Source organism: Salvelinus sp. IW2-2015, linkage group LG33 (assembly GCF_002910315.2).
Source record: "Salvelinus sp. IW2-2015 linkage group LG33, ASM291031v2, whole genome shotgun sequence".
Classification (NCBI taxonomy): domain Eukaryota; kingdom Metazoa; phylum Chordata; class Actinopteri; order Salmoniformes; family Salmonidae; genus Salvelinus; species Salvelinus sp. IW2-2015.
In genome coordinates this window covers 33,223,847-33,239,797 of record NC_036872.1, presented here as the reverse complement: position 1 = coordinate 33,239,797, position 15,951 = coordinate 33,223,847, and the positions used below count along the sequence as shown (strand labels likewise).

Genomic DNA, 15,951 nt, shown 5'->3' with positions numbered 1-15,951 from the left:
AGAGGGGTACGCCGTACCGGTAAAACGCCTATCACAATAATTAACACAAAATGCCTAGAAAGCTATAGGCTACTACACCATTATTGAAAAATGAGCGAGTTGGCTTGAAACCGAGTGGTATACGCTCCAAATTGTGTTGTGGTTTGACATTTTGCCAAGGTGAAGATGAGTGGCCGAGACGAGACCGAGACATGCAGACAGCAGGGGAAGCATCAATTCAGACTACAATTGTAGGCCTGCTAATGACAATCGCAGAATAACAATACATGTTTAGGTGTTTTGTAACAGATGTCTCTTTCTATTCATCAAATGTCAGGTGCACAGCTCAGTTTGGATGCTAGAATTATTTTGTGAGTGGACAAACGTGGGCAGGTAGCCTACAGCAGCGCCATTTTGAAGTGATTGTTTGACAATCAGATTAAAACATCATGACTGGTTGTGTTTATGCCACTGTAAAAGCAAATACTATCACCTTTCATGTAAGACCCAAATACAGACTGTGTTGAAGTACAATGTTTATTACAGCAACAGGGGCAGGCAAACGGCAGGTCAAGGGTCGATAATCCAGAGTAGTGGTAAAGGCACAGGATTGCCGGCAGGGTCAGGGGCAGGTAGAGTGGTCAGGCAGGCGGGCTCAGAGTCAGGGCAGGCAAAGGTCAAAACTAGGAGAGCGAGAAAAAGAGCGACTGGGGAAAACCAGGAGCTGAGACAAAACGCTGGTTGACTTGACAAACAAGACGAACTGGCAACAGACAAACAGAGAACACAGATATATGTACTCAGGGCATAATGGGGAAGATGGGCGACACCTGGAAGAGGGTGGAGACAAGCACAAGGACAGGTGGAACAGATCAGGGCGTGACAAATACATGTTAAAAGTGATATGATAAACTTTTACTTGACCCACAGAGATCATATGAAATTAATTAAATTCCCATACCGGTAAGAAATTAAATCTACTTTCACCKATGCTGTTTRGTCTAAATGACACTAACTCATAGTGGCATGGAAATGCGATGGCATTGCTAAAGTTGGCAAATATTTAGTAGGAAACAAATACAAAAAAAATACAATAAAATACAAAAACACAGTCATGGGAAGCACAAATAAAATATCACAAATCAATCAGAAAACATTTATCTTCCTCCACAAATAAGTCCCCAGTCAATGCTTTTAATTGCCCAAACTGCCCCAGAACATCAACATGAAATGTATTTTGAATTTTGTTCCAGCAATAAGGTGCATTAAAACTAAAAGCAGATTTACCTAGCTCGGTGGAAACCCTACGAACCTCAATAGTTAACCAATCCTGTGAACGGGTTAGGCAATTCAAGTTTCTATACTTCAACAGCAAAGTTAGATGAGACAGAAGTTTATGAAGTAGGGCCTTGTAAACAAAAAGGGAGTAATGTAGAGATCTACGGGTCTTTAGCGAAGTCCAGCCAACGTTTTGATACAGYATGCAGTGGTGAGTATCAAAACTGTCACCTGTAACAAAACAAAAGGCACTATGGTTGTTACGTCCGTCGTTGAATGAATGAGACCAAAGCGCAGCGTGGAAAGTGTTCATGATATTCAATACTGAAACACTGACAAAACAACAAAATATAAACGAACGTAAAGTTCTGCAGGGCTAGACAGCAACTGTGCAAAAACAAGATCCCACAAACTAGGGTGGAAAACAGGCTGCCTAAGTATGATTCCCAATCAGAGACAACGATAGACAGCTGCCTCTGATTGAGAACCATACCCGGCCAACAAAGAAATAGAAAACTAGAATGCCCACCCAAATCACACCCTGACCTAACCAAGTAATTAAAAGGCTCTCTAAGGTCAGGGCGTGACAATGGTAGATGGCATCCAAAGGTTTAATAGTAGTATCAGCTGCACTTTGATAAATAATATCACCACAATCAATTGTGGCCGGTAATATCAAAGTGTTTGCAATAGTGTGTGGTTTCATAGCGTATTGTGCCTAGCCATTCACTGTGGGAATGATTCAAGTGCAACGGTCAAATGTGGCCCTTAGAGATCATGGGAAAAGGCTGCATTTGACCGTTGCACTTGAATAATTGCACTTGAATAACCACACTCTATTGCAAAGACTTTGATATTACCGGCCGCAATTGATATGGTGAAAACAATGTGTGGGGAGGCAGAGACACAGAAACTCACATCAATACCTTTGTCAGATAACACTGTTGTCGTGTCTTTGGCTATGCCGGATTAAGTGATATGATATGCTATTCTATAAAATAATTTCTCTGTAATTAATATTACCTGATTAAGCTAATCAGGTAAATAGTTAACTAGAAAGTTGGGGCACCACGAAATAATGTTTATAGAGCGGTTATCTTCCGAATAAKCTCTTAAAGACCTAGTAATCTTATACATCAGATAGCAGGAAATATTTAATCGTCACCTTATTTAGTCTCATCTGAAAGTTGTAAATTCTTGGTTATCTTCATGAACACTGGCTAACAAGTTGAATCAGCAATACAAAATTTMGTTTATTTATTTACAAAATACCTAAATAATCACACAGAATTACATATACACAGAATGTATCATACATTGAGTACAAATTATGTCATAAAGGAAAACGTTCCTAGCGGACGGAACAGATATGACAGCTGGTTACACAAAGAAAGGGGGTTGGTTTGAGTGAAAGAGCGGGAAGACTGAGGAGCAAAAAGGTTTTGTGTCTCTATAGGGCCGTAGGCAGCTATGCTATCGTAAATACAGTATCTTTTGCATTCTAAATTACCGCCCATTTGAAAAAGGAAGATGCAATAAATATTTACTCTGAGCTGCGCTTCGTTCGGTTGGTCGTAGATGGGAGGCCGGGTTGTCCTTTGAAGAATGTCTGGTGGTAGAATGGATACTTGGTAGTACCGTCATCGTGTGGTAGAACAGTTACTCTGTCCGTCCTCTCCTAGCCCATGTCTACAGTTGCTGCGCTAACACAACGGTTAGGAGGTATCACTTCTTTAGTGAATAAGAGTTCAAAGTTCATACCAAGTTGCCATACTTTAAGCTCATGCTATATTCTGGCTGGTATAGTTGAAATTCATCCTTCCGGCGTGTAGGTCGTCACCTTCACATTGAAATTCGATGCTAATTTCATTAGGTTCTTGCTGAGGTTGGCTTAGTTCTGTAGGTGGTCTTTGTCTTTTCAACGTGGGGACCTCAAGTCCACACGTCCTTGGAACAGGAAGTTACATTTTCGTCAACGGGTTTATATAGTGGTGAAAGAAGGGAGTGTTTCATAGTTTACAACCAATGTCTGTTCACTTGGGCGGGGCCTCTGAGTGAGCAGAGTGGTGTTCTTCTGACAAACCGTTCTCTCATTAAGAAGCTAAAAATTATATTTCATCTTTTCACAAACAGTTTCATATTTAAACATTTAAATTGCACAACAATTCCATGTGAATCTGATAACTAGAATGTGTAGATTTTCCAAGATACAGTTTGTCGTCCTATCATCAGTAATCATGTCTCAGACGCCAACTGAACTGACATCATATTCATTAAGTCCCAACGCATATTTTCAACTGGTTGGATTACCGAAATATGGTTCCGTTTCCCATRTTTTGATGTCACCAGACTCTCTCTCAATGTTAACAAAGGCTTTACTAGAGTCACATCGGTAGAGTAGAGAGAGGAAAAAGGGGAAAGGTATTTATGGGGGTCATAAACCTCCCCCATCAGGCCAACATCATGACACTGTTGAACGAAGAATTTATGCTATTACTAGCAATCAAGAGGAAACTGACTGAACCAATCAGAAACTCCCCAGCTTATGCTCTCCAAATGGATGATAGCTGTGAGGGCCGAGATTACCATGCATTGACTTTTGTTTGCTAAACATGTTTAGAGATGCTATTCACGAGGACATATTGTTCTGTCTAACGATTCCAGAGCATCAGAAGGCACAGGGGATGTTCAGTGTTCTGCATGGCTAAAGAATTTACGAAAAACAGATTCCATGGGAGTGAATGGTGGGCTTTTGCACAGATGGGGCTCAATCTATGGTGGGACCGCGGGCAGGCCTCTGTACTTTAGTTATGAATGTGTCTCGATCTGCCATATGGATATATTGTATGATACACCGAGAGCAACTGGGGGCAAAAGAGCTGAGCACAGAACTCMGAGATACTGTATACTGCAGCAGGTAACTTAGTTTGTAAACAACATCAAACGACATCCACTGCTCGCACGCCTGTTCGCAAAACTGTGTGGAGATATGGGATCAGAGGACGACAATGTTCTATTTCACACCGAGGCTTGGTGGTTATCGTGGGGGAGTGTTGGAAAGATTGTTTGCATCGAGAGAGGAGCTGTCATTCACAATGGATGTAAAAAAAACAGACTTGGTTGACWTTCTGTGTCAAATAAAATAAAAAATGTCTCKTTGCCTATGTAACAGACATACCCTGGGTAACTGAACGAACTGAATGCGAGCATGCAGGGAAAATACACCAATATTCTACAGATGAATGACCGAATCAGTGGATTCAGAGGAAATCATTCTTATTGGAGAGAGAGTCTTTCAAAAGRGAACCATGCSCKCTTCCCTCGGCTGGGCATGTTTCTAACAGAAAACAGCATCAGTAAGTGAGTGAAGACTGCTCACCTCCAACGATTGGAAGAGCACTTTGGGACCTACTTCCCAATCCGTTTGACCATGATCCCGGCTCAGTTGACATGCCAGTATTTGTATTTATTACGGATCCCCATTAGTTGCTACCATGGCAGCAGCTGCTCTTCCTGCGGTCAAACAAAATTAAGGCAGTTATACAATTTTAAAAACATTACAATACATTCACAACAGATTTAACAACACATCAAGTGTGTGCCCTCAGGCCACTACTCTACTACCACATATCTACAACACAAAATATATGTGTACGTATGTGTATAGTGCGTATGTTATCGTGTGTGTGTATGCATGTGTCTGTGCCTGTGTTTGTGTCTCTTCACAGTCCCCGCTGTTCCATAAGGTGTATTTGTATCTGTTTTTTAAATCTAATTTTACTCCTTGCATGAGTTACTTGATATGGAATAGAGTTCCAAGTAGTCATGGCTCTATGTATTACTGTGCGCCTCCCATAGTCTGTTCGGGACTTGGGGAACCGTGAAGAGACCTCTGGTGGCATGTCTTGTGGGGTATGTATGGGTGCCAGTAGTTCAAACAGACAGCTCGGTGCATTCAACATGTCAATACCTCTCACAAATACAGTAGTGATGAATTCAATTAGAGGTCGACCGATTATGATTTTTCAACGCCGATACCGATTATTGGAGGACCAAAAAAAGCCGATACCGATTAATCGGACGATTTTTATATATATATATATTTGTAATAATGACAATTACAACAATACTGAATGAACAATGAACACTTTTATTTTAACTTAATATAATACATCAATAAAATCAATTTAGTCTCAAATAAATAATGAAACATGTTCAATTTGGTTTAAGTAATGCAAAAACAAAGTGTTGGAGAAGAAAGTAAAAGTGCAATATGTGCCATGTAAAAAAGCTAACGTTTAAGTTCCTTGCTCATAACATGAGAACATATGAAAGCTGGTGGTTCCTTTTAACATGAGTCTTCAATATTCCCAGGTAAGAAGTTTTAGGTTGTAGTTATTATATGACTATTTCTCTCTATACCATTTGTATTTCATATACCTTTGACTATTGGATGCTCTAATAGGTACTTTAGTATTGCCAGCATAATCTCTGGAGTTGATAGGCTTGAAGTCAAACAGCTCAATGCTTGAAGCATTGCGAAGAGCTGCTGGCAAAGGCAGGAAAGTGCTATTTTAATGAATGCTTACGAGCCTGTTGCTGCCTACCACCGCCCAGTCAGACTGCTCTATCAAATCATAGACTTAATTATAATACAATAACACACAGAAATACGAGCCTTAGGTCATTAATATGGTCAAATCCGGAAACTATCATTTCGAAAACAAAACGTTTATTCTTTCAGTGAAATACGGAACCGTTCCGTATTTTATSAAATGGGTGGCATCCATAAGTCTAAATATTGCTGTTACATTGCACAACCTTCAATGTTATGTCATAATTATGTAAAATTCTGGCAAATTAGTTCGCAACGAGCCAGGCAGCCCAAACTGTTGCATATACCCTGACTCTGCGTGCAATGAACGCAAGAGAAGTGACACAATTTCCCTAGTTAATATTGCCTGCTAACATGAATTTCTTTTAACTAAATATGCAGGTTTAAAAAAATATACTTCTGTGTATTGATTTTAAGAAAGGCATTGATGTTTATGGTTAGGTACATTCGTGCAACGATTGTGTTTTTTTTCGCAAATGCGCTTCTGTTAAATCATCCCCCGTTTGGCGAAGTTGGCTGTCTTTGTGAGGAAGAAATGGTCTTCACACAGTTCGCAACGAGCCAGGCCGTCCAAACTGCTGCATATACCCTGACTCTGTTGCACAGAACGCAAGAAAAGTGACACAATTTCCCTAGTTGAAAGAAATTCATGTTAGCAGGCAATATTAACTAAATTTGCAGGTTTAAAACMATATACTTGTGTATTGATTTTAAGAAAGGCGTTGATTTTTATGGTTAGGTACACATTGATGCAACGACAGTGCTTTTTTCGTGAATGTGCTTGTTAAATCACCCATTTGGCGAAGTAGGCTGTGATTCAATGATAAATTAACAGGCACCGCATCGATTATATGCAACGCAGGACAAGCTAGATAAACTAGTAATATCATCAACCATGTGTAGTTAACTAGTGATTATGTTAAGATTGATTGTTTTTTATAAGATACGTTTATTGCTAGCTAGCACCTTACCGTGGCTCCTTGCTGCACTCGCATAACAAGTAGTCAGCCTGCCACGCAGTCTCCTCGTGGAGTGCAATGTAATCGGCCATAATCGGTGTACAAAAATGCCGATTACCGATTGCTATGAAAACTTGAAATCGGCCCTAATTAATCGGCCATTCCGATTAATCAGTCGACCTATAAATTCAATCTCTCCTCCACTATGAGCCAGGAGAGATTGACATACATATTATTAATGTTAGCTCTCTGTGTACATCCAAGGGCCAGCTGTGCTCCCCTGTTCTGAGCCAATAACAATTTTCCTAAGTCCTCTTTGTGGCACCTGACCACACGACTGAACAGTAGTCCAGGTGCGACAAAACTAGGGCCTGTAGGACCTTCCTTGTTGATAGTGCTGTTAAGAAGTCAGAGCAGCGCTTTATTATGGACAGACTTCTCCCCATCTTAGCTGGTGTTGGATCAATATGTTTTGACCATGACAGTTTACAATCGAGGGTTACTCCAAACAGTTTAGTCACCTCAACTTGCTCAATTTCCACATTATTCAAAACAAGATTTTGTTGAGATTTAAGGTTTAGTGAATGATTTGTCCCAAATACAATGCTTTTAGTTTTTTAAATATTTAGGACTAACTTATTCCTTGCCACCCATTCTGAAACTAACTGCAGCTCTGTTAAGTGTTGTAGTCATTTCAGTCACTGTAGTAGCTGATGTGTATAGTGTTGAGTCATCCGCATACACAGACACACTGGCTTTACTCAAAGCCAGTGGCGTGTCGTTAGTAAGGATTGAAAAAAGTAAGGGGCCTAGACAGCTGCCCTGGGGAATTCCTGATTATACCTGGATTATGTTGGAGAGGCTTTCATTTAAGTGATAATGTTGTCAAAACCAGTCTTTGGAGGATATATTGGCACGGGTGTTGTTGGGCCCGAGACAAAGTCATTCTCCTTAAAAGCAAGTTCTATGTGCGCTATTTCTATGTTCCCGTACTTAAGTTGAGTTTTTGCATCTTTTACTTTCGGTTTTGTACACCAGCTTCAAACAGCTGAAAATACAATATTTTTGGTTATTGAAAAAATATTTTACAATGATTCTCTACACTATACTATATTGCTTGTTTTGTCACATAAACTGAACTTAGGCGAACTATTAGAATTTTAGCAACTAGTAAATGGTAGAGCGATTTCTGCATATTGTACCTTGTACAAGTAGTACATCCAAATAAAACAGGTCAAGTGAATCACATGTCGTGGTTTCTAAATACTCCAACAGTGAATGCATACTACTGTTCAAAAGTTTGGGGTCACTTAGAAATGTCCTTGTTTTTGAAAGAAAAGCAAWTTTTTTGTCCATTAAAATAACATCAAATTGATCAGAAATACAGTGTGTGTAACGCTCGTCGTCGGTGGAAGGAAGAGTGGACCAAAGCGCAGCGTGGAAAGTGTTCATGATATTTATTTACAAGAAACACTCAAACAAAAATAACAAATCCAAAAACGAAAGCGAACAGTTCCGGCAGGCAGAGACACTAAACAGAAAATAACACCCCACAAAACCCAAACGGAAAATTACAACTTATATATTATCCCCAATCAGAGACAACGATAGACAGCTGCCTCTGATTGGGAACCACACTGGCAAAACAACAAAGAAATAGAAAGCATAGATTTTCCCACCCGAGTCACACCCTGACCCAACCAAACATAGAGAATAAATAAGGATCGCTAAGGTCAGGGCGTGACAGTGTGGACATTGTTAATGTTGTAAATGACTATTGTAGCTGGAAACGGCTGATTTTGAATGGAATATCTACATAAGCGTACAYAGGCCCTTTATCCATAACCATCARTCCTGTGTTCCAATGGCACGTTCTGTTAGCTAATCCAAGTTTATCATTTTAAAAGGCAAATTGATCATTAGAAAACCATTTTGCAATTATGTTAGCAAAGCTGAAAACTGTTGTTCTGATTAAAGAAGAAATAACACTGGCCTTCTTTAGACTAGTTGAGTATCTGGAGCATCAGCATTTGTGGGTTCGATTACAGGCTCAAAATGACCAGAAACAAAGATCTTTCTTCTGAAACTCGTCAGTCTATTCTTGTTCTGAGAAATGAAGGCTATTTCGTGAGAGAAATTGCCAAGAAACTTAAGTTCTCATACAACGCTGGTTACTACTCCCTTCACAGATCAGCGCAACTGCCTCTTTATTGTCCAAACTTTTCATAACTGTGACCTTAATTGCCTACTGTCTGTAAGCTGTTAGTGTTTTAACAACCGTTCCACAGGTGCATGTTCATTAATTGTTTATGGTTCGTTGAACAAGCATGGGAAACAGTGTTTAAACCCTTTACAATGAAGATCTGTGAAGTTATTTGGATTTTTACTTATTATTTTTGAAAGGCAGGGTCCTGAAAAAGGGCTGAGTTTATGTGCTCTAATCCAGGGTTCCCCAAACTCTGTCCTGGGGCCTCCCTGGGTGCACATTTTTTTTCAGCTGCTTCAAATAATCAAAGCTTGATGATGAGTTGGTTATTTGAATTAGCTGTGTGGTCCTTGGGTAAAAACCAAAATGTTGCATCTGGGGGCCCAGGACCGACTTTGGGCAACACATTGACTATGACACTACTGTCATCAATATGTCCACTCCTATTTATAGTTTATCTCATCATCTTGATAAAACAACTTGTGTTATGTTGTGATCATGAGATAAATAATTCGTAATCTCGACATAATAATTATTTGATTGTTGTCCTCTCTGGGCTTTCTTGATAAATAGAGATGGTTGTAAAAAAGAAAACTTCTCCTTTAAGAGTCATGAATATTAAACATACATGGGCGAGGTCTCTTCTAGTTCCCCCACGTGAAACCATTTAAAACTTACGACCAAACTATATGCGTCTACTAGGTGTTTAGCAAGTTCATGTAAAATGCACGTTATACCTTAAACAACGTGTGGGTTGACTTCAGCAGTTTAACTATATTCGCTACTTTATGAGTACTGTGTGGTAGCTAAATTAGCAAGCTACATTTCCATGGCTTTGAAGTTGATTGGCGTTTCCGAAAATGCAGCAATGCTCCCGGACGACTACGGTTGTGTGGTGGCGAATCGTTTCTGTCAGCTTGTGGATGACGAGGCCGACCCGTTTGACTTTATAAAACAGGCCGAGGTACAAAAGGAGAAGAAAAAGAAAGCAAACCAAATGACAGTGAAGCCTAAAAAACCTGGACAGAGGGAGTCCCAGGGAGATAGGCGGGTCTCCGTTTTAGCCGACAGAGAAGACAACCTGCCAAGAAATGAAACAGGCAGGTGGCTAGTTTAGTAGGCTACCTAGCAAAGTTAACTAATGGCTGGCACTGCCTAATTGGCTAGCAAATAAATGCGCTTACGTCTTTTCTGTCAAAGTGAAATTGTGTGTAGTGCACATGGATTCATTTAATGAAATGGCTACTAYCTAGACACCAAAGAAAGTACTTGGTAAAGCCTGGTTCGGGAGTTCTTTCACGTCAGTGAAGAGGGAAAGGTGCCACTGCAGCAGACTAGAGATGCACCCTATGTGTAAAGTTACAACAGGAATCTGTTCCAAAAACTTCGTGAAGTACAAGGTTGCCGACAAACGCACACAAAGTAGCATGATCAATTCACCTAGCTAACTAGCTGCCGAATAGTCATCAACTCACCACGTAAGTTAGCTTATTCCTAATGTTTGGCCATAGTGAGGACAGACATTTTTTGGAATAAACGTGGTGAGTGAAAATTATGAAATGGCACACTCCTTACCCGGTATCTTATTCGGCCAATTTACAACTTTGTATGCGTTTGGCAACCTGGTTATTTACGAAMTTTTTTAAAACATTCCTGTTGGACCGTTCCACAAGTTATACCCACCCGTATGGTTGCATTGACGAGCATAGAGGGCGCTATGATTCTACCCTGAAAATAATTAATGCCACTGCGTAATTCTGGCAGTCAGGCGTGCCTAGTCCTATTTCTAAATGGTGTAAATCCAGTTTTCAGTTGATTTAGGTGCTTTCAGCACTGTGCTGATGCTGCAATGTCATTCAGAATGAGTGGCATAACAAATGGGTGATGTTTCAGTAGACTAGATATATTGGCATACAATGTTATTGTCCACTCAGAAATGCGTCTACAGTAAATTTGCCTTATCTCTAGATGATGCATGACAAATTTGACAATTCCATTTCAATCTCTGTTTTCAGGTACTAAGTGGTCTGCCCGAGGGGGAGGGGTCCAGAATGAGAGCAGAGGGGTGGTGGAGGCTGAGAGTGGCGCAAGGCGAGGTGTCCTTGGGGAACGCAGGACCAACCAAGAGGAACACCCACTGGATTACTCCATCCAGAAGTAGGTCCCCTTTCTGTGGAGATGAGAATGTTCCATTTGTCACTTGTTCCATCGCCTTCCTGGCGTGGGGCTATCCTATGAGCTTGGCCAAAGAAGCCTAAAATGTTTGACACTGCAAATGCCATGCTCAAATGAAATGTTATTTCATTACTTTGTCATTTAAAAAAAAAATGTTCTCATATGGCCATCATTAGGACCTTTAACTTTCTCCACTTATGTTCTCTCAGGCCAGCTCATTATGCTTATGGCCAAGTTCAAGGAGGAGGAGGCGGCTACAGAAACATGGATACTACCGGTAACTTCAACCTGAGAGGCAAGAGAGAATATGAACCCCACTGTGGAACGTGAGTGTTTATCAACGTTGCAAAGTAATGTCATTGTTTACCACATGGTAAATGTGAAGTTTTCTTGTCTTTCAGAGGCATCTCCCTTGAGGAGAAGAGAGGAGGACGTGGGCCCTGGAACAGGGGCTGTGTTCAAGACCCTATTTCCATGGGGTGAGTTTACTACCCGTTTGATTATTTTACATTATAAATCCTAGCGATGGATGGTTTAGCATGGTTACGATCTTATCTATAGTGATGTAGGGGTGATTGTGAAGCCTGATGCAGGAGGCATCCCACCTGAGGCCGGTCAACAGCCAGCAGCGATGGCGGGAGAGAATCAGTGAGTCACCGCACACAGGGGTGAATCCAACGCATGCCCTCCACCACAACTCAACTTTTGGGGGTGATAACAAAATCAATAGATACTGGGAAGATGCACAGTGCAACAGGTTTATTTGTTTTTAGCAGTTTTATTTATCCCTGCCATTCATCACAGCCTATCGGAGGGTGATGTGGTGGTCCAAGTTGCCATGGAGATGTCTCTGGATGAGTGGAAGGCCCTGCAGGAGCGGAGTCGCCCCAAGGCAGAGTTTAACCTCCGTAAGCTGGACTGCAAGGTGCCCTCCAAGGCCAGAGTAATACACAAGTCCAAACGCATTGAGGTGAGTGACCCCTTCAGATTAGAGCTGTGGAGCTTGACCTTTGGCAGGACCCATAAGCAATTTGGCATTTATTTGTGTTAAAGTTGTCATGTTTCTGTTGTCTACATTTGGCATTTCCTCTCCTAGAACTTGAAGGCGGAGTCTGTGGAGGAAGAGGACTGCCACTTCTCCAGTCTGCGCAGGTCTGCCAATGACATCACTTCCCACTTGGAGTTCAACTTTGGCAGCCTGCTGCGCCCCAGCCGAGGGGGGAAGGGACAAGGCAGGGGGATGACTGAAAGGGTAGGTCTTCTTTCCTTCTCTCCTTTTATTTTGAAGTGAATGCTGCTGGCAACGGTTTGACCATTTCCTGGTAAAAACATATTTTTATTAAATACAATGACGGATTATTTCTTTATGTAATTTGACCATTTTGTTAGGTGAGAACTTATTTCAGAAGCATAAGAAGAAAAAAACTATCCCACTTGTATTAATGTCCTGTTGTGCTTTTCTCCAGGCTTATGTCTTAGCCCCAAACCCAGAAGACCCTGATGACTTCCCTGCATTGGCTGTGGGGAGATAAATTATATGGTGATTAACCTAATACAATTTGGGAACTTATACATGGTGTGCCTTATTATTATATTTTTTTTTATATATATATGTTTTGAGATTAATTATATTACAAAGGATTCCCTGTTTACATTTGCCTCCTGGTGAAATGGGTTGCTCTCTAATCTAAGCACTGTTTGTTGCTATGCCAACACTGGTCTTGTGTACATTTGTTATTTCTCCTCCTGGCTTGTGTTCTGACTGAAGCAATGTTCAATAAGACCTGTGACAAATACTGATGGCTGGTGTCTTGTCTTACTCTGTTCCTCTTAAGGACACGGCAGCCCAACAGTAAGGTTGGCCTTGCACAGTGGGTGTCCTGCCCCAGACAGAATATTGGCAGTCCATTTTCTTATAATTTTCCAATAATACATTTAATAGCCACTGTTCAACACCCAGGTGTGATCTACTGCGAACGGCTGACTGTTCCTGTTGATCTGTCTTGTACTTTACACACTTGTGTCTTACCAGTTAGGGGTGTTCTGTGGTGACTATGATGTTCAGAACCTTCACAGCACACATGACCAATTCTCCCCTGTGATCAGCAACTATCTACACCTGTTCTCTGCTAGCACAATTAACTGTATAAGACTCAAGTACAAAGCTTGGAAAACAATGAAATGCACTAGTAAGGGGTGTCCAACAGTTCAGTTTGTAGAATAACAAAGACAATGGTGAGTACAAGTGGTGGGATTTTATTTTAAAACTGGTATACTCCATGTGCATGATAATCACGAATGAGGTGTCCCTTAAGGATTTATTTTTTTGTAATACTTATCTGATAGTATGGTTCACGAGTACAAAAATATTTACAAAGTACAAATCAAATGTTTTCAGTATATCAAATGTGACTTATTTACAGTTAAGTACAGCATCGCAACAAAAATACAGATGAGAAGCTTCACTGGGTAAAAGGGCATAGAAATGCAGACAAATCAGATATTCAGTGTGGCATTGTAGTTACATTTCTATATGCAACATTCAGAAAGATACCCCCTAGACTAGACAGCCTTCTTGAACAAGAAAAATGACTTGAGCTAGGCTTTTCACAACTTTATCTACAAAACACTAAGCAACTGGGCATGAAATTATCCTTGAAGGTTCAATCTGAGCGGTGCCTAGCTCTGAAGGACCTTTGTCAACAAGCAAATTAGACATGTTAGTCTGACAGTTCAGGATTGCTGTGGCAACTTTCAACGTAAACAAGCAGGCAACGCTTATGTACAGGTAACTTCAAAAATAAAGGAACCAAGTGTTTTATAGGGCCACCCAAACGGCGTCAATGTGCCTGGGCAGATATTCTACAAAAGTGGACCTGGTGACACACCCGCTATGCTCTGCTGAGACCCCTCATACATGACCCTAAGCATTATGGGATGTTAATTGCCTCTAACTCAGAAACCTGAGGCGTATACTACGTACCTGGTTTGAGGAGTTAGCTTCCAACTCAGGATAACCAGAAGTGGCTCATCTTTTAGCCAGGTACATTATGCTGCAATGAATGATTCAGAACTACCCTGCTCCGGGACAGGCTAACTTCATTAATACACGTTTAGGACCAATGAAATAGATTCTCTCCCTCTCGCAAACATTGTCATCACCTTTATATGAGGGATGACCGATTTTAAATATTGTATTAATCAAATGTTTATTAAAATACCTATCACATATTTAACGACAGGATGCATTTGAAAGTTCAAACAGTAAAACTTTTGTTTGACGTTATACAATTATTTTATCCATAGGAGTGGGGAAAAGGTTGTGTGCATTAAGTAATACAAGACAGACAGCACTTCTAATAGCCTATTTCACATTATAAACTGGGTTGTTAAAGCCCTGAATCCTGATTGGCTGAAAGCCGGGGTATATTTAAGCAATAAGGCCCGAGGTGGTGTGGTATATGGCCAGTATACCATGGGTAAGGGCTGTTCTTATGAGCAACGCGGAGTGCCTGAACACGGTCCTTAGCCATGGTATATTGGCCATATTTCACAAACCCAAGGTGACTTATTGCTATTATAAAACTGGTTTCCAACGTAATTAGAGCAGTAACATTTTTTTTTAAAGTTGTCATACCCGTGTGATACGGTCTAATATACCACGGCTGTCAGCCAAATCAGCATTCAGGGCTCGAACCACCCAGTATATAATAGACCGTATACCATGGGTATGACAAAACATTCATTTTTATTGCTCTAATTACATTGGTAACCAGTTTATAACAGCAATAAGGCACCTCGGGTTTGTGGTATATTGCAAATATACCACAGCTACAGTGGCGTGTATTCATGAATGCCAGGCTTCCCCAAATATTTGACCTCAAAAAAAGGATATAAAATAATTTCTTTCATCTGTGTTTTCATAATTTGATGCAAGCAAGCAAGCATTTGGCCTCCCTTGATAAATGTTTGTTATAAAGGCATTAGCACAACTGTGGGTTGTCCTGGTGCAGCAAAACAGCATGCACCTGAGCTCAATTGAGTCTCACAGCAAAGAGTCTGAATACTTATGTAATTATTGGTTTTATTTATTTGCAAAAATGGTTTTAAAAACCTGTTTTGCTTTGTCATTATGCGGTACTGTGTGTAGATTGATGAGAACAATAAATAATTTAATACATTTTTGAATAAGGCTGTAACGAAATGTGGATAAAGTCAAGGGGTCTTAATTCTTTCCGAATGCACTGTATCACGGTGGCGTATGAATGAATGGGTTAAAAGCAAACAACGCAATTATCACAACATAGGTTGTAATATGGCTTTTTTCCCCTGGCTTGGCTTCCTCAGTGAATTTACCTGCGCACGCTACTGCACGGCTAACACGGAACACAAACCGGCTGCGCGCGTGCATAAATGTATTTTGTCCTCCACACCAAACGCGATCACGACACACAGGTTAAAATATCAAAACAAACTCTGAACCAATTACATAAAATTTGGGGACAGGTCAAAAAGCATTAAACATTTATGTCAATTTAGCTAGCTAGCTTGCACTTGCTAGCTAATTTGTCCTATTTAGCTAGCTTGCTGTTGCTAGCTAATTTGTCCTGGGATATAAACATCGAGTTGTTATTTTACCTGAAATGCACAAGATCGTCTACTACGACAATTAATCCACACAAAACAGTCAACCAAATAGTTTCTAGTCATCTCTCCTCCTAGGCTTTTTTTAAACTTTA

The 15,951-nt window shown here is 40.5% G+C and overlaps 1 protein-coding gene and 1 long non-coding RNA gene across 2 annotated transcripts; one reads left to right on the top strand and one right to left on the bottom strand.

Moving 5' to 3' along the window:
- Positions 1 to 498: 498 nt before the first annotated feature.
- On the bottom strand, positions 499 to 3,316 carry LOC111957929 (uncharacterized). Its single transcript, XR_002876467.2, has 2 exons — positions 2,805 to 3,316; positions 499 to 1,488 (listed from the first exon to the last, which is right to left on the bottom strand). It is a non-coding gene; the product is annotated as an uncharacterized lncRNA (long non-coding RNA).
- A 6,417-nt stretch (positions 3,317 to 9,733) lies between these two features.
- On the top strand, positions 9,734 to 12,797 carry LOC111958009 (intracellular hyaluronan-binding protein 4). The gene is made up of 8 exons (XM_023979173.2): positions 9,734 to 10,137; positions 11,053 to 11,194; positions 11,422 to 11,538; positions 11,614 to 11,691; positions 11,774 to 11,860; positions 12,017 to 12,182; positions 12,309 to 12,464; positions 12,679 to 12,797. The coding sequence occupies exons 1-8, from the start codon at positions 9,867 to 9,869 to the stop codon at positions 12,742 to 12,744; spliced, it is 1,083 nt and encodes a 360-aa protein (XP_023834941.1). The 5' UTR covers positions 9,734 to 9,866; the 3' UTR covers positions 12,745 to 12,797.
- Positions 12,798 to 15,951: the final 3,154 nt, after the last annotated feature.

What these genes read in the sequence shown, in the direction of transcription:
- LOC111958009 (XM_023979173.2), top strand. Translation starts at nt 9,867, where the DNA reads ATGGCTTTGAAGTTGATTGGCGTTTCCGAAAATGCAGCAATGCTCCCG. An exon ending in CCTGCCAAGAAATGAAACAG is followed by an intron (nt 10,138 to 11,052) that starts GCAGGTGGCTAG and finishes CTCTGTTTTCAG; the next exon opens with GTACTAAGTGGTCTGCCCGA. An exon ending in CTGGATTACTCCATCCAGAA is followed by an intron (nt 11,195 to 11,421) that starts GTAGGTCCCCTT and finishes ATGTTCTCTCAG; the next exon opens with GCCAGCTCATTATGCTTATG.